At 42.6% G+C, this 21,931-nt stretch overlaps 1 protein-coding gene across 5 annotated transcripts in view; it reads right to left on the minus strand.

Moving 5' to 3' along the window:
• The window catches only part of CTNND2 (catenin delta 2), a 1,032,924-nt gene that overhangs the window by 118,109 nt on the left and 892,884 nt on the right, over window positions 1-21,931 (minus strand). For all 5 annotated transcript variants that reach the window (XM_037798888.1, XM_037798890.1, XM_037798887.1 and 2 more), the window contains 2 exons: window positions 20,373-20,490; window positions 14,713-14,898 (listed from right to left, as the gene is read on the minus strand). In XM_037798888.1, the coding sequence (XP_037654816.1) occupies window positions 14,713-14,898; window positions 20,373-20,490 (304 nt within the window). The remainder of the gene's footprint in view (window positions 1-14,712; window positions 14,899-20,372; window positions 20,491-21,931) is intronic.

Consider the following 21,931-nt stretch of genomic DNA (forward strand, 5'->3'; position numbering starts at 1 on the left):
AATATTGAAATAATGATTCTGAGCTTTGCTCATACCCAATCTTTTTTTAAAAAAGCAAAAGGGATAATGAGGACAAGAAGGAAGTAAACCATATGTTAAGAAAAATATTCCCATGTTCATTTCTAAGAAAAATCACAGTAAAACAAAATAATTCCTTTATAATTTTAGGGTAAGGATATTAAGCTATTTAACAGCTTATTTATGTTTATTAATGATGGCTTAAAATAAATATAGTCTAAATTACATATACTCAGCTTTCTGGCAATATTTTATGTATATATGTGTATGTGTGCATATGCATATAGATCTATGTACAAATATGAAAAATTTATAGTTCAGCATCTGAGTAAGTTCCTTAGTTCTGAAAATTTTACTGGAAGAAAATGCAGACTACTTCATATGCTTGCCACTTGAAAATGGAAATGTGGATGGAGATAATATATTATTATTTAATTATCACATATAATATCAAGACTTTCATCATTTATTTCCAAGACAAAAATTAAAAATGCATGCCTTCTTTTTCTCAATGATGATTTGGCTTAGTTTAAATCCAGGTTAAAGCTCAGTGATGAATGACAGATAGCTGGACATCCTGTTACAGGTCATTTTCAATGAGAGTGTCACTCAATTTCAACTTTGTAATAAGCACATTCAGTGAGGGAAACTTTATGTTCCTTTAACCAAAGCCACGTCTACACCAGTCAAATATGATTTTGTGTCTGTGCACAGTCCATCAATGAAACCAATGCATCTCTTTGAAATATTTTAAAAAACAACCAAAACAAAATTGAAAGCGAACGGGCCTTGTCACCTAGTTCCTGGTTCATGATTTGAGACTAGCTTGCTGCATTGGAAAGATGTACCTAGGACAAGTTAATAGTCATTTTGTAGGCTTGTAACTCGGATGAAGCAGTAGTTATAGCGGCTCCTCAAGGACACTGGCTTGGGTGTACTGAATCTTTTAGTGTAATAGGAATGGAAAATTCTTGCTTTTAAAACAATTTTCCATTTTGCCATCTCCTTAAGAATTTCAAACCATCATTCTCACATAAAGTTCTAGTAATAATTGGAAAAGTCAGACTATAAAATTCTGAACTCAATATGGATGAGTTTTCTCTCACGTAAGAGCTAATTTAACGGTGGAAAAAATAGCATTGGCATGCTCATTACAAAATGTGAGAGCCCAAGTATAAAAACTGAGGAAAGCAGCTGTGTTATCTTTTGCTGGGTTTCATCTTGTTCTCCTTTTCTAACTTGCGTGCAATAAAGTAGGATTAATGGTTAAATCAGTAGACAATTCTCTTGTCCTCTGACACGTGAGCTATGTAGCTCTCAAATACCTTTTATTACAATCCTTTCTTAATGGTTATAGAGAGAATCTGAAGGAAATAAAAGGACAAGTGATGTGAATACAGATAATCTTTGATGGCAACTTGAGATGGAGTTCAAAGGGGATTCTTTGCTATTTCATGACCTTAAAGGCACCTTGGCTTGTTAGTACTGAAGGAAAAGAACTATTTCAAAGTCAAACTATCTGACCTTTATCCAGGCACTTTATTCAAACTTTTGTTGAGTTAGCAAGGGGAAAAAAGTATCAATTGTCCATTAAAAATAAATTTTCATCATCAATAAAATGACTGGAATCTTCTTTAAGAGTTGTTCTGACACATTTGGCATTATTTTGTCTAGCAAGTCAGTTATCAACAAGACAGTAGGGCAATGGTGAGTAAGAGTAAGGTGGTAAAATGGTTCTGTTTACACAAGCTTTTCATGCTGACCCTCTTCTAGAGCAAGGGTTCAAGGGAAATCTTGATGATGCAACTCTTTTACCAAACAGGAAATACATCATTTTTACCTTTAAATATAAGACACATAGTTTCTACAGAACTGGCACACTGGCCGAACACAAGCAGTGGCTAAATCTTTAACACAATCAAAACTGAAGGCACAAGGAGCCTGTGGAGAATGCAGGGGTATTGGCCTACCCCACCTCCATGGTTGCTAACATGACCACAGACATAGGGGACTGGTGGTTTGATGGGGTGAGCCCTCTACCACAGGTTTTACCCTTGGGAAGACGGTTGCTGCAAAGGAGAGGCTAGGCCTCCCTATGGTTGTGCCTAAGAGCCTCCTCCCGAATGCCTCTTTGTTGCTCAGATGTGGCCCTGTCTCTCTAGCTAAGCCAACTTGAAAGGTGAAATCACTGCCCTCCCCCCTACGTGGGATCAGACACCCAGGGGAGTGAATCTCCCTGGCAACGTGGAATAGGACTCCCGGGGAGGAATGTAGACCTGGCATCGTGGGACGGAGAACATCTTCTTGACCAAAAGGGGGATGTGAAAGGACATGAAATAAGCTTCAGTGGCAGAGAGAATCCAAAAGGAGCCAAGAGGTCACTCTGGTGGGCACTCTTACGCACACCTTAGACAACCCTTTTTAGGTTCTAAAGAATTGGGGTAGCTGGTGGTGGATACCTGAAACTATCAAACTACAACCCAGAACCCATGAATCTCGAAGACAGTTGTATAAAAATGTAACTTATGAGGGGTGACAAGGGGATTGGGAAAGCCATAAGGACCACACTCCACTTTGTCTAGTTTATGGATGGATGAGTAGAAAAATAGGGGAAGGAAACAAACAGACAAAGGTACCCAGTGTTCTTTTTTACTTCAATTGCTCTTTTTCACTCTAATTATTATTCTTGTTATTCTTGTGTGTGTGCTAATGAAGGTGTCAGGGATTGATTTGGGTGATGAATGTACAACTATGTAATGGTACTGTGAACAATCGAAAGTACGATTTGTTTTGTATGACTGCGTGGTATATGAATATATCTCAATAAAATGAAGATTAAAAAAAAAAAAAAAAAAAAAAAAAAAGACATAATGCTGAGCAAAATAAGCCAGGCACAAAAAGAGAGATATTGTATGTTACCACTAATGTGAATTCTGTGAAAAATGTACAATGTTTTATACTGTAGAATGTAGGGGACCTAGAGATACCAATTAGTGGAGGGGGAATGATAATCTAATAAGAACAGATAAACTATGGAGGGTAATCTCAATGTTATGGGAATGCTCAGGAATGATTATGGTTTGTAAACTTTCTTGGATATAGGAAGATCATGTTGGAAGCAATAGAGTTATTTTAGGTTTTTTTTTTCTCTTATTCCTTTGTTTTCTTAGGGGTTGTTAATTTTCTTGGGGTATGGTAGGAACATGTTGGAAGCAATGTAGTTATTTTAGATTATTTGTTTTTCTTACTCCTCTGTTTGGACATGGTTTATTAATTTTCTTGGGGTATGGTAGGAACATATTGGAAGCAAAGTAGTTATTTTAGGTTATGTGTTTTCCTTAATCCATTGCTTTGTTTGAAATGTTGTGGGGTTTTTTTGGTTGTTGTTTGCCTGTTTGTTTTTAATTCTTTGATAAACAAAAGTTAAAAAATTGAAAAAAAAATCAGTAGAAAAATGGGAGTAAAAACTAAATGACAAATAGGGTGGGATGGGGGGATGGTTTGGGTATTCTCTTTTCACTTTTATTTTTTATTCTTATTCTGATTCTTTCTGATGTAAGGAAAATGTTCAGAAATAGATTGTGGTGATGAATGCATAACTATATGATCATACTGTGAACAGTTGATTGTATACCATGGATGACTGTATGGTTTGTGAATATATATCAATAAAACTGAATTTAAAACAAACAAACAAACAAACAAACAAAAAACTGAAGGCACAGCTTTTTGGTACTTAGGGTCATGAGGACAAAGCTAAAACATGAAACTTTCTCCAAAAAGTGTTTGTTTTTGGTTACATCTTGAGAACATATGATCAAAAATGCTTTAAAACTTGAAAGGTGAAAATAACATATAAAAAGCAAAATGGTATCAAGTCAGGAGAGAGAACTTCCTATGTAAGAAAAAAAGGGCTCAATGGAGAAGACAAAACATTTCCAAAAACCCGAGAGGGATAGCACCAGCAGAGCCTTTATCCACTTTTTTGCCAGGTTATAACATATGTATACACACATACACATACACCCAAACAGATACTTATAAATGCCTGTGTATCTTCATTCACTGGGTTGCAGGTTAAAAATCAAGCAGAGATTTGTTCAAGGGAAACCATTAGAAAGAGGAAAATCAGTGTTTGGGATTTAAACAAGGGTTATTTCTGCTTAGAGATATTCTGTGCATTAAAGATGTTCCTTCCTCCTCGTAGTTTTACTCTTGACCCCTGAGAGTTAAATATGCCTCAATTTTGTGTACCATTTTTATTTCCACCTGTTATATTTTAATAGGTAAAACTCGTAAAAGTTCTAGCAGCTCTCGATTATTCAAATTATCACTTACACATTCAAATCCTATTTTGTGCAAGTGATATGCACACTGCTACACAGGAGAAAGTGCCAGACAACAGACTGCTGGTGTCACCCTCCTTTTACTCATTGCCTTCTTGGTCTTATTTACAAGAATTTAAAATTTTATACATTTATTTGGAGTTCACGAAGCTAAGGACTGAGTGGGTCATAACTAGTGTTTTTGAGATTTTTTTTTTAATGGATAACACAGTAAGCACTAAGACAACATCAACTTTGGAGGCTCCTTTGGTGCACCAAGGACTTCCTGCTTTGGAGCTTTCTTGGGGACAGGCTGGCAGCAAAGCAAAGAGTGAGTGTGGCAGGAACACCTTGACAGTAGTCAGATCACAGAGCAAACCAACAGCATGATTCTATTCGTCACCCCAAATTGTGCCCCACTCAATAACACATTATCATCACTTTTTTTTTTTACTGGCTTCCAATGTATGACTATATGACTAATATCGATTTAAAAACCAGTGAACATTTTACATCACTCAGTTTCTAAACCTCTACAGAGCAGTAAATCTGTATTCATGCTTTAAGCAGGTTCCACTCAAAACCTTTGTGGAAAGGAAGAAAAAAACAAGCCCCACTTATTAGAAGCCAAGTGGTTGCTGCAAGGGGGGCGTAATGCTATTTGATAGGGTCGTGGTGAAGGAAAGAAATGGCAGATGACCACTGGAAGAACATAGGTGCTTAGGAAGAAAACAACATAGGTGTAGGAATGTGGTCAGTGTGTGGTTAAGATGAAAAGAAAAGAAAAAGCCTTTCTTCAGACTTGCTTTTTAATACCTTTGCTTCCCTGAAGGGCTTAAATTCTATTTAAAAGATTTCTGTCTTCGTTTGAGATTGGAATCGTGAAACCCACTTTGTTTCTTCTAGGAAGAGAAAGATTTGACTAAGGGATAAAATTCAGGAAGTTTTTGAACTTTTGCAAGAAAGCAAAAATGTTGATACACGTCACTAAAGGACTTGGTAAACGTAGCATTCTTTAAGAGGTGGGCACGACACCCATGGGATTACTCTAATTATTACATTGATAAAAGCCCCTATTGAACGAGAAGAATAAACAAAAAAAAAGAATTTTAGCTCCTGCCCTCAGAATGAGTTTAAAACTGTCCCAGTCTCTGATTTCCAGAATGCTGGAGACGTACTGTGGGAATTCAAACAAGAAGCACTTACTGAGTTGGGAGAAGGACTTTACGTTTCAGGAGAATGACTAAAACAGCCACTCCTCCACCTCGTGCTAAGTCTCAGCTACTGACGGTCCCAGCCAGCCACTGCTGCCTGCAGAGGAGCTTTTACTGCTGAGCTGTATCTTCAGAACATAAATAGAAAAGCCCATCTTCCCCAGCTGAATGCATCTCCATCACAGAGCTTTCCCTACCAGTTAGGAAGCATCACAGCCATTACATACCTGCAAGCTAATTTTTAAAAGATTTCAGTTGCTGTATTCCACTGTGGTCACCCTGATTAAGTGAAATTAGCAACAGGCCAGAGGTATCTAGAGGAAAGGGCCCAGAACCGCAACAACAGGGGAATGTTTTGACTTTAAAATCCCATGCTTCCCATCGCACAATGCAAAACGTAGGATGGGAAGGAGACTGTAAGGCAGCCAATGGCCAGGGAATGTTCTTTTTGCAGGGTTTGGTTCGATTAGGCTGCAGCTCGTACTAAGCACCTTAAAGAGCAACAACAAAAACGAAAGTTCTGTCCACTGTTTGCCTGTATTTCTTGGGTTGGTTTAAACAGCAGAGTTGCTAACTGATTTTGTCTTTACAGTGTTTCATTATCCCTTCCAGCTTTTTTTGTGCAGGGAGAAAAGATGGGGAGCGGGCAATGGGTATTTAAAAACTCCAAGCAACTGTAAAAAGCCAGAAGAGAAATGATTCTTTGTATTGACTCCTGGGGATTTAGAAGAAAAGGGTAGGCTGCATGTGTGAGTCCCCTGGGTGCTGTTCAGCAGAAACCAGCTCCAGCTGGTGCTGAGTCTGTGGGAAGAGGCCTTGCTGGCTAATTAGCTGTATTTATTTGGCACTGCATTGTCTCCCGGCTCTCCTCATGAGATGTGAGGGGTGTGCGAGTGACAGATTAGAAACCTGCATTGCAGACGGGGCAGGGAAGGGTGTTCCGGAACCCTCCATGGGTTCAGCCAAGTGGCCAGGTGGGTACGGGGTACCTGGGAAGACGGCAGAGGGAGGCTGGGGTGCTGCTGTCCCTGGAGACCGGCAAAATGAGGTGCTAGTGCTGTGGCCCTACTGAGGAGTATTGTCAAGGAGGGTCCCCAATCTAGGACTTGCCTGTCCCTTCTCCAAGTCACGATGATGGAACCAATGGAAAGGCCACTGACACTCATCCAGGAGCCTTCTGTGGCCACCTCCCACCCACGGCTAGTGAGTCCCGGGCCTTGGCTTTCCCTGGCACTCGCGTGCTAATGGGGCTCTGACCCTGGCATGCCAACCTCCTTCCAATTATCCTGTGATTTTTGCTTGCTTGTTGTCATCTTTGGTGATATGTTGTCCTAAAAAGTCTAACACAGTGGTGCCCAAGCAGGGGCGATTTTGCCAATATCTGGAGGCACTTTTGGTTGTCACAACTGGGAGAAGAGGAAGTTCCCGGCATCTAGGGGATTGAGGTCAGGGAGGTGGCTAAACACCCTACAGTGCACAGGGAAACCCCCAGAACACAGGGTTATCCTGCCCCAAAAACCTACAGTGCCAGGTTGAGAAACCCTGGTTTGGTTGTATGAGACACACAGCACCACTGGAGTAATGGAGTACGGAATGGTAAGATGTAATTAAGAAAAATAAATGAGACACACACAAAAATAAAATTTTAAATCTGTGAACTGAAGATAAAAGGGCGACGTTTTTAGGTGATGTGGTATATTTTATATTAGAGGTGAGGACGGAGTAGAAGAAGAAATCGCATTCATCCATGGGTAGTGGCAAAGGAGATTCAGTGCACAAAAATGTACAGCTGCAACCTTTTCAGGCTCGTACGATTTGTTGCTTCCAGGACATGATATACCACGTCTTGAGTCAACAAGCTCCTGGCATATGGTGAGGTGAAAGCAAAGAGAGACAGTATCCTGGAACCAGCCAAGAGGAATGAGCGGCAGCTGAAATAAGCAGATGGTTCGAGAGGAAATGGCATTAAGTAACAAAAGGAAAAGTATGGTTACTAATAAGAAAATGAAAACTGTCTGGGGGGAAAAAAACTGTGATATTAGGAGATGAGAACTTGAAAGCAGGAAGAATGTCATTAAAGGCAGATCCATAAGGTGATGAGAAAAAAGTCAAATTCATGTACTTGGATGTAATTACTTGAGAGTAATTAAGATAAATTTTGGTTTATGTATCAATGTAGCAAAAGCCTCAAAAACATTCATTAGGTCTAGCTATTTCGCTTTTAAGAATTTATCGTCAAGCAGTAACTAAGGATGTAGTTGTGATCTAACTACACGGATGTTTATTTCAGCTTACATGAGTCAAAATTTGGAAACAATCTAATTTTCTAATAACAGGGGATTGGTTAATTACAACATGGTACAGCCTTAACATGGCATCCGTGGCAGCCCTTTGACATTTTGGTATAAATGATTCTTTACTGGTAAGGAAAAGGGTCCTGCTGGGCTCAGTGAGAAACGTCCTAAGACAGTGGTGGGGTCTGGCCGAGTTGAACTTGGGCCCAGCACGTGCCCTCCCCTTCCGTGCTGTGCCAGTGTGGGCAAGGGGAAGCAGTCCACCCGGCTGCAGGCAATAGGGGGCTGCACTGTTTGGGGAGAGCGTAAAAACAAGAAAAGGAATAAAAGTATTTTTTTATTACCATGTGCAGACAGTTCTAAAAAATTTCAGTGATACGATACCCCTCCTTTCGGGGACAGAGAGCTCCTACTGCATTCCTTAGTATGCCGCTAATAACCTTTTTTCTTTCGTTAAGAGGATGCCCAAAGTTTACCCAGAGTCGTGGCTGCCCCAGATAAGGACTCTGTTTCCCAGGCTCCCTTGCAGCTTGGTGTGGTCAAAGGGGCCCGAGACACACTGATGTGCCGAAGGAAAGGGCACCACTTCCGCTTCTGAGTGTGGATGTGAAGAGTCATCCTGGGCTCTGAGGATGAGGGCAGGTAGCCCCCTAAAGTCAGTGCCCCCTGCGATGTCAGGAGCCAGTCCCAGAGGATGGCAGAGCAGAGCTGCTCAGATGTTCCCCGTAGTGGGAAATACACTTTTATCTACCGTAAGACACCAGGACTTTGGCTGTCTGATAGGGCCTCTCATGCAGACTCTCACTAACATAGTATAACTGCATTTTGAAGCGTTCAACAAAGCTAGGCATAAATGTGGATTGAAAAAGATCTGAAAGGATATACACCAGGTATAAACTGTGGCTCTCTCGAAGACATGGGATGGCAAAGGTGTGTGCATTTTCTTCTTGTAGCTTATTGCTATTTTACTTACATGTTATTTATGTCATGTGTATGTGTATATATATGTGTACATGTATTTATAATTAACATCTATTTCTTCCAATTAAGGGAAAACAGTCATTTAAAATTCAAATGGTCACTATGGTAATTTGAAGTGGTAATAACATGCATTTTTGTGCTTTAGGACACTAAATGCTACTTAGTCTCAGAGTCTCCTTTCTGGGCCAATAGCCTTCCCTCGGTGCCACAGGAAATGTGTGAGGCTCCCGAAGTGATGTTCAATTCCAAAGCTCTCCAAATCCAAAGAAACCTTTGAGGTGATGGGATTTCATGATGTCCACTAGCATTTAAGTAGGTCATGGGCTGACATGTTCGAACCACGCATTTTTTAGTCTGGCAGGATCAAAAGTACTTCTCCTCCAGGGATACACACACACACACACACACACACACACACACACTTGGAGTGTGTGAATTTTAGGTTCTTTGATTTAATTTAGAATGTTCTTCAGGTTTGGTGGTGACTGTGGATTCAGAATAGTGCCCGACAATGTGATAAGACGCAACACTGTCGTGAGAAGCTGGAGAACAGCTAGGGACACACGGGGAGAAGGAGGACTTCGGAACTCACTTCACTTACAGCAGTGATGCCTCAACAAAAAAGAAATGGATGAGGCTTGGACAAGTCACAGTTATAAATGTCTACCCCAAATAACCCCACAGAAAACCAGAGGCCACCACGGATGGCCACGCAGCATAACTGGCACCAGACACTGGGCTAGAAGTCAAGGACAGAACTGAGCCCCTCACAGTCCTGCCCCTCAGAAACTTCTGTATCTACGGGATCAATTGCAGTACTCAGCAAGGGTTAGAAGAGACGCTTAAATAAAATCGTACAGAAGCAGATTAGGGAGCATTGGCTGTTTTTCTTGGAGAAAGTCCTGAAAGGGTGGAGGTGACAGTTTACTTGGTCTTGAAGGATCATTCCCCAAGCAGTGGGAGGGGAAGGGAATGCCAGCAGAGTGACAGCACGAGAAAAGTGTGGCAGCTGGACCGTGGGATGCTGGACAGGCCAGGAGACCCTGCCAAGACGGGTCTAGGTTTTACACAGAAACCCGTTACTATTATTTTGTGTATAAAATATCCTGGTAAGTATCGTAAATGAATCTTCCCACTACTCTGCATTTGGCATCTAGAGCTGAAGAAAGAGATGAAAGAGCCATCATATTTACTCTTAAATTGGCGACAACTTAGCAAGTTGAGAAACAAAGATTATCACGAGGAGAAGCCAACTGTAAACAAATGCTGGATGAGAATCATCTTTGAATCTTGACAGGGTCTATCCTCATCCAGGTCAATCTATCTATCAGCTATCTGTCTATCTACCTATCTATCTATCATCTATCTATATTTAATATGTAATTTAAATATTTACACACAATTTTTCAGCAGAAAAGAGAGGCTCTGAGGTTTAGAGGATTCAGCTCGTTTCATTTGTTTTCTCATTGGCGGGTTTCTCCATAGATGGTCAAGTTCACACTGAGTGGGTCCTGACGACAGGTGTCTGCTCTGGCTGGTAGCCACACGGAGGAGACAGAAACCTGTCACCCTTGAACCTCATTCCAGCACCATCCATCCCATGACTGCCTTGCAGGAACCTTGGCCATATCCCAAATTCAAAACCAAATATGTTTATTTCTACCAAAGGTGGAAAGGGGAGACAAGGCATTTTTTTCAACTCCTCCTGTTTCCCTCGACCTGGATCTCTGGATTGCCATCCCTACCCCACGGTGACAGGCTGCTGGCCCAAAGCCTGCTAAGGCTGCACGGATCCCGCCGGGTGAGATGTGCCTCACAGAAATCGCAAACTGCTTTGGAGGAAGGTGTTCCTTGAAAAGGGCTAGAGAAACTAACCATTTCTCATAATTCAGTGACAGGCACCGAGTGCAGTGTCAGAAATTAAGGGATCTGCCAAGTCCTTTTAGACCAGAATGGGAAGCACATGGGTGAGATGGGGGCCCCAGCATACACTCCACGCATGGAGAATTATGGTCTGATGATACCAGAACATTCCAAGAGTGACCATGTCTTGAAAGGAATATACACACATCACAGCTTTGTACATATATTTTCCTGAATTATCCCTGTGAGGGATTTAAAAGAAGAAATTTCACAGATTTTTAGTGTAACTCAATCTGAGCTGTTCAGTGTTACATTATTTTCTGAAAGTGGAGAATAGCAAGGCTAAATGTAAGCAACAACGTACATTTCTGGAATGGAGCAAGCTTCAGAGGTAATCATTAAACCAGTTATGATTTTCATCACTTTCACTTTTTTTTAAAACCTTAAGTTCTCTCCCCTTCGCTGGCTCCCCACCTCTTTCCTCTCTTCTGGGGGGCCTCTGCTGTAGAATCAAAAAACCTTCCATTTTACATAGTCCCTAAGGCCTTGCTCTGAGTCATCTTAAATTCAAGAGCAAAAACTTATAAATTTTTATAAGAATACATTTACTTAGTCACTTAGTGCCTTTGTGAACATTATATTTTAACTGACATTTAAAAAGAGTATAAATGTAATGTCCATTGCAGAAAATTTGTAAATACACAAGTACAAAAAGAATCTATCATTATCCTCCCACTTTGATGCCACCTCACTTTCTTGTTTTAGAGACACATACATTTTGCATATGTACATATTTTAAATGCACATATGGCTCATATATTATTAAAGTGGGCAGATTTTACCTCTACCTCTGTCTGTCTATACACACACAGCTTTCATATTAGTTTCTTCACTTCATTCTTTAAGACGTATTTTCTCGAATCACTAAATATTCTTAAAAAACCTGACTTTGCTAGCCATACAGCTTCTGGACAGAAGTTAACTGACCATCTTTAAAGCTGCAAACCTTGAACTCGCCTAAGGCTTCTAGGTTTAAATCGGTTCTCACCAGCCCCAGCCCTAAAGTAAACCTGAGCCTTGCTGTAAGCCAAGAGGCTTGGAACATTTCCATTTCTTGCCTGTTGATGAATCAGGGCCTCCACTCCTCCTCTCACTTGGAGCAGCCAGATTTAATTCCTGCCTCCTTTGTCGGCTATCAGCCTGCATTCCCCAAGTACAGGGCGCTTAAGGATGTCTTCCGGGAGAAGCTCTCCTCCCTGAGCTCCCGGCCAGGACCCCAGGCTGGCGCGAATGCCGAACCCGCCCAGCAGGTGGCGCCCTCTAGCCTAGGTCTCTCCCTCCTGTCTGGTGAAGGGGGCTTTCCAGCAGGGAGCCGTCAGCGTCTGAGGGGCCCTTCGACTTCTTCATTTAATCTTACGTTCTGCCTTCGCATCTCCAGGCCTTCAGCTCTGCTCCTTTCCATCGGTCTTTATATGCAACACGGTGTTTACTTTTGACTTTTTAATTACATTGGACTTGACAAAACATCCTAAACGGCTTTTCAAGCCAGCACAATTGTTGTCCGTTCACATCATCAATACGCTTAACACTGGCTTTTCTGGCACATGAAAATATTTTTGATTTAGATTAGAGTTTCCATAAAAACCTTTCTAAAAAAAAAAGTACCATTTGGCTGAAATCATAGCTTCAAACCCTCTTTATATAGAACAATGTCCCACTGCATTTTAACTACAGCAAAACTTTCTTTAAAGTCCTTTTTTCCCCTTAAAGAATACTGTAGAAACAGTAGGACAAAGGAACCCTATAAAATTTCTTTATGCTCTTGTCAAAACCATAAAATTCTATTAATGATTTCATCTCACTCAACTTAGAAGAGTGAGATCATGTCATAGAATATAATTCCAAGTACGGCTTTCTAAGCATGGAAAACCCCTCACTATGGTTTCATGGCAGCAGCAAACACCTGGAAGAAGGACCGTCTCGTGGGGTGAAGTCAGTGAATGTTCCTTACTTCTTCGAACCAGATCAATTCCTAATCTTTGCTGTCACTTTAAAGATTTAAAGCTACGTAAGTGCATTTTTGCAGAGTTGGGGAAAAGGCTTGGTGCTAAGGGCAGAATCCTATGAAACAAGATAGCAGGGAGAGGAACTGGTGCTATCAGATGTACTTCAGAATCTGAATAACAGCTCAACATTGGAGATAAGACCTTGAAGTCAGAGTGAAGTCAACCTCATTAAACTGTCCTTAGCTAAGGTCAATGTCCCAAATACACCTTCCAAAGTCACCTGGGAGCCAACCTTGGAGACTGAGACTTAGGTCTTGGACAAGACCTGGGGAGGGGGTGGGTAACTATTGGCCACCCATGGTGGGAAGCAATGTATTCCCACTTAATCTGCTTTTCTTTCCTTGAGCCTTTGTTGTGCTCGCTCATATTTCTACAATAAAGCAGTAGAGACTGGGCTCCATGGTACAATGGTACAGCAAAGGACACGACGAAAAGAACCCATTAAACCTTTGTTAGCCCATGTTTTGATTGATTGGATATTGACAATGTTCAGAACTCATAACGGATTGCTCTTTTAAGTACCAGTTAGCAAAGCTTGTCAATCAGACTGTACTTGGCATAATGCCCACTTGACTGAGCAATGCATTCATTCCTCTGCTAGGAGTGGCTGAGATAAGATAAGAACCATGGCTCAAGCCTTCTCAGGGGCTCCTCCAATTCAGGGCACGGAGAGAGGGGGCAGAGCACAGAAAAGCTAGGGCTGGGAAGTCCTCAGAGTAGAAAGTAACAGCGACCAAAGCCATGGGCACCCATCTCCCAAATTATAGGTGTCTTTAAGCTAGAACGTGTAGATCTGAAACTTGAAGAAGTACCCAGGGCAGATCTCAGAGTTGCAAACATGTAGAAATCTGGAACCTAAAAGACTTGCTAACATTGATGCAGTCAAGTAATATTTAGGAACTATATTGAAGAATGTATTCCAATTAATACTTACTCTTGGTACAATATTTCCTTTAACTCTCATTTGAAGTAAAGCTAGTTCTAAGGCGGTTTAGAAAACAGCGTGCTGTGATCTAAATGCCTATTTATGCATAGTTGGAATAAAACCTTGGTGAGAGAGGGAGCTGTGGGTTCCGTGCCCCTTTCTCGAGGTCCACTCCCACCCACAGCTCACACTGTGGGTCCCTAATGACTCTCAGCAGCTGGAGGTAGGACCATAGTGTCCAAGAGAAGTGGGGGAAACCCTGGTGGCTGGTGGCCAGATGGGGAGCTTCACACCACACCCCTAGCTGATGGGGCCACTGGGTGAGAGGCTCCCTGAGAGAGGGGTGGATGCTGTTCTTACTACACCTGGTTAAGAGCCGCTGCCCAGATGCCTTTACTTCACCGCAGGTCAGCCTACTGCTGGCTGCATGAGCTAAAGGCCGTTGGTTTTGAAGAGGACCCTCCAGCTGGATGATTTTCTGAATTCAAGTGAATGGACCCCAAGGCCAAGCCGCTAATGTCATTCTGTTGGCAAGGTCGTGAATTTTCAGACTGTTATCCTCATTTCCAAAGGAAAGTGCAAGACACACAGCCTGATGTTTCAAAACACAAGATAAAATACATCTTGGGTTTTGTGCATCTCTACTGAGCTTCCCTCCTTGCACCTTGTCTCCCACTCTGTACATCCCTAGCTTGGCCTCCAAAAAGGACCTTAATAAATGTGGGACTCAATCCACACAAGAACTGTTGACTCTAAGGGCTGGTCCCTTTGAGTCTGCCCAGGATGCAGGTGACTTTCACTTTTTTTGAAATTTCCTAACTTGGCTAGGCTGTAAAACTTGGGGAAGGGATCATTTCATGTTCCACGCTCAGCTGCGAAATTCCCCCAGGAAAACAGTGCAGATGTGTTAGTGATTTTAGAGCACGCTGGAAACGCACAGCCCTGTATCTATATATAAAGATGAAATATTAATGTTGCAATTAGCCAAGGGGATGATTGCATGCAGCTGTGAGTAGCCCGCATCACCTGATCCTGGGATTTCTTCTTCTTCTTCTTCTTGCCCCAACACCCAGAACTCTCTGCGTCCTTGCCGTTGGCCTCGCCACAGAGGAGTCCGTCCAGCTCATCCGTGCCCATGTGTTGTCCCTGAGACGTTTCTGCTGCAAGCCGGTACGAGAGGTTCCTTAAAATGCACACACAGTTTTCAACGGTCTGGAGGACCCAGAAAAAAAGGAAAAAAGGAAACAGAGAAGGAATGAATAAGGACTAACTGGCACTCCTCCACCCTAGGAAAGCAATCAATCTCCAAACACACATTTCTCTTTGGATGAATTTAGCTGCTGGCTTCTAAAGACTCCCCTGGCAGTCATAGTAGCAAGAATTTAGAAAAGCTCGGAAAGGTCTTCAGACCTTTTTTCCCCCAAAGAAACTACTCATCGACAATAGTTACTATAAACATCTGACACTGTTGATTGAAACGCAGTGGAAAGGGGGGAAAATGTACAGCCATGAGATGTTCCAAATGTTCTCCATTTACAGACAACTCCTGCCTGGGGATGTGGTTTGGAGTCAGAAGACTGTGGATAACCAGATTTCGGTCAGCTCTGGGAAGGACGATATTAACACTAACATTTGCTGTCCCCCCACCCCAGGCACTGTGGTTCCCCAGGGGCATAAATGTTTTAATTCTATAGAATTTTTTTGAGATGGCCGAGACTCGTGTTTTCAAAGTTTAGGGTTTAAACATGGTTAAGAGCACATGTTGTAGAGCTGGAGGCCTGTGGAATACCAGGTATCTGAATTGTTAGCTGTGTGACTTTGGACAATGCACTCAACCTCTCTGGGCCTCAGTATCCTTTTCTTTAAAGTGAAGATGACTGCAATAGTACCACCCACAATTTAGAGCTGCTCTGAGTATTAGGTGAGCTAACATATGCATGTGTGCTAGGCAGAAAAATGGCCTTAAAGCAGTCCAGGCCCTGTTCTCCAAAACCTATAAATATTTTATGTTACATGGCATGGAGAATTAAGGTTGCTAATCAGCTGACCTTGAGCTGGGAAGATGATCTGGGAATATCCAGTTGGGACCAATAGATTTCCCAGGGTATTTATAAATAGAAGAGATAGGCAGGGTCACCAGTCAGGGTCATGTGACATGAGAAAGAAGCGACTGGCCGTTGCTGGCTTGGAAGATGGGAGAAGGGACCATGAAGCAAGGAATGCAGGCAGCCTCTAGAAGCTGGAACAGGCAAGGAAACAGTCTCCCCTGGAGCCTGTGGAAAGGATCAGCAGCCCTGCCGATGACACCTGGCTTTCAGCCCAGGGAGACCCCTTTCAGACGCCTGTCCTCTGGAAGTGTGAGATAGCACATTTGGGTTGTTTTAAGCCATGACGCTTGTGATAATTTGTTACAGTGGCAGTGGGATCCTCCTCCAGTCTGTAAGCCCTGGGCAGAGTGCCAGGCACAGGCTGCCTGCGCCGTGAGGGTTCATATCATCTCCACCAGCAGGCAGCACGGGGAACCTGCAGCTGCCCGGCCTGGGTTCCAGTCCCAGCTCTGCCATTTAATGAGCTGCACGGCCTGGGGAAAAGTGCTTCATCACTCTGTGTCTGTTTTCTCATTTATACACCTGGGTGACGATCACAGCACCAACTTCAAAGGGCTATTGTGAGAATTAAATGATTTAATGCACACAGGTCTTAGAACAGTAACTGCCAAATAATAAGTGCCACAGTATTTCTATCACTGTACGAAATAAAGTTTGGAATTCTGAAGTAACCAAACTGGTCCTAAGATCTTCTGACTATGAAGAGCAGGGGTCTGCAAAATTTGGACCATGGGCCAAATCCAGTGTCCCCGGTTTTTATAAATAAAGTTTTATTGGAGCACGGCCACACCCACTTGTGTTTGCATCGTCCATGGCTGCCTTTGTGTTACAAGCACAGGGGTGAGTGGTTGCGACAGAGAGGGTAGGGCCTGCAAAGACAAAAATATTAACTATCTGGCTGGCCCATTAGAGAAAAAGTCTGTTGACCCGGATTAAGAGTAAAACTGACCAAATGGGAATCCTGTATTTCATGCACGATTGTTCCGTAAACCCACAACTTCTCTTAAAAAAAAAAAGAGTAGAGCTGATCTTTTGGTCTTTGTTCTGAATTTGAAGAACTATGGGAAAAGGAAAGCAAAATCCCCAATTCAAAAAATGAGGAGAATAGAATAACGATGGAAGAAAATTCAACTGAGCTAATTTTTATTTTAAAAATCCTAACAACTTGGCTATCACTTTTCAGCCATCTGCTGTGTGACAATGGCCTTCAATGCAGGGTACGGTCTCAGTTTCACAGAGGAAGGAAACGGGGTACGAGGCTGTCGCTGCCTGACTCTGGGTTGTGCAGGCCGCAGTCCTGGGGTGGGGACTGGAATGGGGGCTGCCGGGGGTCAAAGCCCACCAAGCTGCTTCCCTCATCTGGCTGGAGTCTGGGGAAAGGCAGCCGATTTCTGGGGGTGGGGGTGGGTGGGGGGGTAGGAGGGAGTGTGCAAATCAACCAGGAAAACAAGTTTTCAGGATATATCCCCGGAGACTTTCTGGCTCTACACCTATCTTGTCAGCTTTTCAAGGTTTCATGGCTGCTAATCCCACAGGCTTTGAGGCGACTCGATTTTCTATTTCGAGCATCCTTTCAGCATCAGAAACGGAGCGGCATGAAAGCAGGTAAGCACAGGACAACCCATGAAAGACAGAAACGTCTCTCATTGAGAGAAAAATGTGATGGCATAAGTCAGAATGATTTTTAAGTCAGTTCAAACTGATTTTTCTTACATCAAAGAGTGGGGAGAAAAAAATTGTTCTCGTCCTCTCTTCATCTTCCCTGGGGGCAGCTCTGGGCGGCTGTTTAAACAAACTGGTGGGGAATAAATCTGCAGTTTCCTGTGAAATGCTTTAGGATCTAGCTGCTGTTGGGGAGACGGTTTGGGGAGAGGCTGGGGGAAGGGGTGGAGAGAAAATGGGGGTGGGGGACTATGGGGAGGGGGGAGAGGAGTGTCCTGGATGTGGGGAGGGGTTCACCCAGATTTCACTCACTCACCCTCTCTTAAGCTTGCTACACCCTTGTGACCTGGCTTGGTTTGGGGGGTGGGTAAGAGTGGCGGGAATGATCACCAAATCAAGGCCCTTTCTCTAAAGGGGTGCGGGGAAAAGAACAGAGAAAGACAACTATTGCCCTTCACTGGGGCACCTGTGGAAGGCACACAGCAGCTGGTCATTCTGTGTTTGACATCCATTCCTGTCAACAACACTTTCAGCAGTTCCTCTTGCTCACCAGGGTCCTTCTGACTCCTAATTTTCCATTAGAAAGGACTCATTTGGAAATGGTGTGCTGCAGGCTCTACCATATGTCATCCCAATTAATGGAGCCCAGCCAATAGAAGCTTGCATGGAATCAGGCTCTTTGAGTCATCAACTGTGCTGGCCTTAAAGAGAATGTGCTCTCATCTTTTTCCCCCTTAACTTAACCTAACTTGAAAGCTTTGACATGGCCAAGCAGAAGACTGAGTGGAAAATTATGGGATGAAAATAATACTTTCAAATGCAAGAGTACCTACTGGCCAACAAAGCACTACTGATAATAACAATTAGCTATTATTATTCTTATTGCCACAAAGTTGAGGTCACTTGTGCACAGCGGGCAGTGGAGTGGCACAGCCTGCCTGCTCTGGCCTCCCTCCAAGCTCAGTGCTCCTCCTCCTTGACCAAGTGAGTCTGGGTTTTCTAACTCCAGCCTGAATGGTCCAAGTTATTCCAATTTCCTGTTTTGGGGAGAATCTGGATGTTAAATGAGATGATTTCCTAGGTGTCCCAAGAGCTCTAGGTGTCATCTCATACATCAGAAAAGGATATCTGAGCCAGGGAGCACTTTGGTTCTTGAACTCTTCCCTGAAAACTGCCTTACCCACCAGCAATGGTGGCCTGGGCCTTTGATCAATGAAAGAGGCTGTTGATTGCTATTTTATTTTAATCTGCAAGGCCCAGGTGGAATTAGAGCTCTTCTGGTATCTGTCCTAGACTTAGTGTACCAATGTCACCATCTTTGAACTCTCTGAATATTAAGATACTCAGCAGTGATGCTTCAGTGAATTTACCTTTGGCAGGTCTTTAAAAAACGTGTCTGTTACTACTCAAGACATCTTGACTGGTCACTTTTTTTAGAGACTTGGCTTTCCTACCAATGGTCTAAAATGGCAGTTAAAGCCTTTTATAAAGGGAAATGCTCAAATCTTTATTACATTATATTCAGTCTTTTAAACTGACAATGGAAGTAGACTAAGGGGATGGAAACTTAACTGAGAGGCAGTAATAATATTATTAACAGTGTTCATAATTGGAGTAAACTAGTACTCAAAGGGTTGGAGTCCCAGAAAATACCGTGGATTAAATCCAAGTCATTGGGAGGTGGTGCTAAGGCATCAGCATTTTCCTAAATCTCTGCATAACTCCATTGTGTAGTCAAGGTTGAATGCTAAATCATTCCAATGCCAATGAATAACAAAATAGATAAAATCCCCCTCAATTTGTTCTTTATCTGACATTACAACTAAATTATATTATACAAAATTCCTGATTAGAGAACCGGTTTCAAATATGCATCTACTAAGAGTAAAGTGTTCTTAATGCTGATCTTTTGAAGGTACAGAGACCTGAGGCCAGAGTCAGACATCCAGATTCAGGAGATCCTGAGAGGTGCATGTATCGAAAGGTCAGGCAGTTCTGATGAAGCGTTGGGGATGAAAACCATATGGTATTAAGACAATAGTTCTCAACCAGAAGGCCAATTTTGCTCCCCATAGGATACCTGGTAATGTCTGGGAACATTTCTGATTGTCACCAATGGGGAAGGGGTGCTCCTGGCATCTAATGACTACAGGACAGGGTTGCTGCTAGACATCCTACAGTGCATAGGGTGGCTGCTACCACACAGAATTTCTTGGTCCAAAATGTCACTAATGCTGCTCTTGTGCTAAATTATCACCTTTATCACATGCATTACTTGAAAAGTAATGATAAGTTTCATGTTTATTTCAGGGTATTATGTAATTACTTTACAAATTTATACTTGGAGGGAATTAAGACTCATCTAAATAAGACACAAAATAGTTCAAACATTGGAAGAGCTATTTGGGTTTATGAACTAAAACAATGATTTAACATTTATTTAGCATTTGGCCAGCATTTATTCAGATTTTGCTAGCCATTTTTTTAAATGGCATTTGACACAATTAGCAGTTGTCAAAAAGCTAACTTCCAAGAATGTAGGATTATTCGCATGTTGAGAAAGTTTTAATATACTTTTGTCTTTCTAAAGCAAATTTTATAAAACAGAAACTGGAAACTTGTAGGTAATAGGGTATGCAAACGTTTACACTCTTCATCTGGAACACCTGTGGTTTGCATAATTAAAACAATACACATTTTTACTCATTTGCTAATCAACAGTTGGGAATACTGCATATCTAGTGCTAGGCTGGGATTAGAACCCCCGCCTGGGAAACAATGGATTCCTACAAGGGAAATAGGAGTCCAAAATGAAAGTATAAAAGCTGCATTAGCTCTCTGGGGTTGTTAGCCAGGATTTAGTCCCCTTCCTGTCCTTATCCTTGAACAGGCTCAATCTATGCAGAGAGAACAAACCTTGCTATCGATCTCACTGCTCCCCAGGGCGGACTGGATCACGTATAGCAGCGCGTCCGTGAGCCCGTCACACTCCCGCATCCTTCTGCGCGCCTCCTCTCCAGCAGAACTAACATTCCTGGAAAGCAAAAGGAGGCATCGTCAGCCTTCACAAATAACATTCTTCCTGCTCACCCTCTCATAGTTTTAAAGAAAACTCACTGTTTGCTTTTTCAGAATGTTTATCAAGAATAGTGTTTTAATGAACGTAGCGGGTTCCAACAAATACACCCTAGAAATGGGTGAGTCACAGGTTTCTCTAATGCAACTCATGACTAGAGAACGCAGAATTCCTAACACGTGATCCGTGAGTCCCACGAGTGTGGAGACTGGGACACCTTCAGAATGTCCTCAAGGTTTACTCCATGTACACTCAGCTGAGGAATTGGAAGCTTTTGAATCAAAGGATTCTTCTTCCTTGAGAAGTCTGAGGCAGTTTTCAAAGTCAGAGCTGCCAACTTACTGAAACATTGCAGAGATCTAAAATGTGCCTGCCTCAAAAACTTACCTACCCTAAGGCCCGAGCAGAAGTAGACTTCTAGGAATTTGTTATAAAGTCAAAATTAGGGGTTTCTGTGAAAATTTAGTCCTCGGGATGTCCATGGCACCTTTTATGGGATGGAGTTGCCCACACTCTTTCCTGTACTGGCAGAAGCGGTGTGGAAGGCAACAGAAGGAGAATTCTTTTAATGGAATACACGGTTTGGGAAGGAGAGAAGTGGTTTGGCCTTACAAAAGCCACGCGATAACGCTAGCAGAAGGTGAATCTTTGGGATGCTTTGAGTTATTCCACCACCTTGAGTTTTTCCTACCTCTCCTCCCGGTTGTTAGGATTTGGTTCCAGTGGAGAATTTCTGCAGAGGCTGACCTCTGGACAAAGTCCGGAGAAGAGATGCTAGAGGAGGTGGGTTGAGGGAATGTGGGAAGGGACTGAAGGAATCTGGAGGTCGCGGTCAAGGGGAACGGAAGGGGACTAGGCTAGGTGAGGCAGTGGTTCTCGAACTTTACAGAGCACCAGAATCCCTGGGAGGACCAGTAGAACCACAGATTATTGGGTCTACCTCCAGGTCTCTTAACTCTAAAAGTCTAGGGTAGAGCCAGAATCTGCATTTCTAGCAAGTTCCATGGTGATGCTGAAGTTGAGAACCGTTGCTCAAGGGGGAGGCAGGTTTTGGCTGGGGGGAGGACAATGCCTTTTGCTGATTGCTGGGGGCAGGTCCTAAGCAACTTAGGCAGAACATAAAGGAAAGTTGAACAGAATGAATTTCCACCACCCATTCGGGAAAGACACAGGCATTTTCAGTTCATTTTCATTGTAGTCCCCCATGATGTTACATGTAATTCCATTTTATAGATGAGAAAACTGTGGCTGTCCAAGGCCACAGAGATAGTAAGTGGAGTTGCTGGAACCAACCCCAAGTCTGTGTGGCAGGGGAAAGCAAGGGTTTCAGAATTGATGTAGAATATGGATGGCTTTTTGTTTTTTGGGTGGTTTTGTTTTTGTTTTTGTTTTGGAATTA

Source organism: Choloepus didactylus, chromosome 11 (assembly GCF_015220235.1).
Source record: "Choloepus didactylus isolate mChoDid1 chromosome 11, mChoDid1.pri, whole genome shotgun sequence".
Lineage (NCBI taxonomy): Eukaryota > Metazoa > Chordata > Mammalia > Pilosa > Megalonychidae > Choloepus > Choloepus didactylus.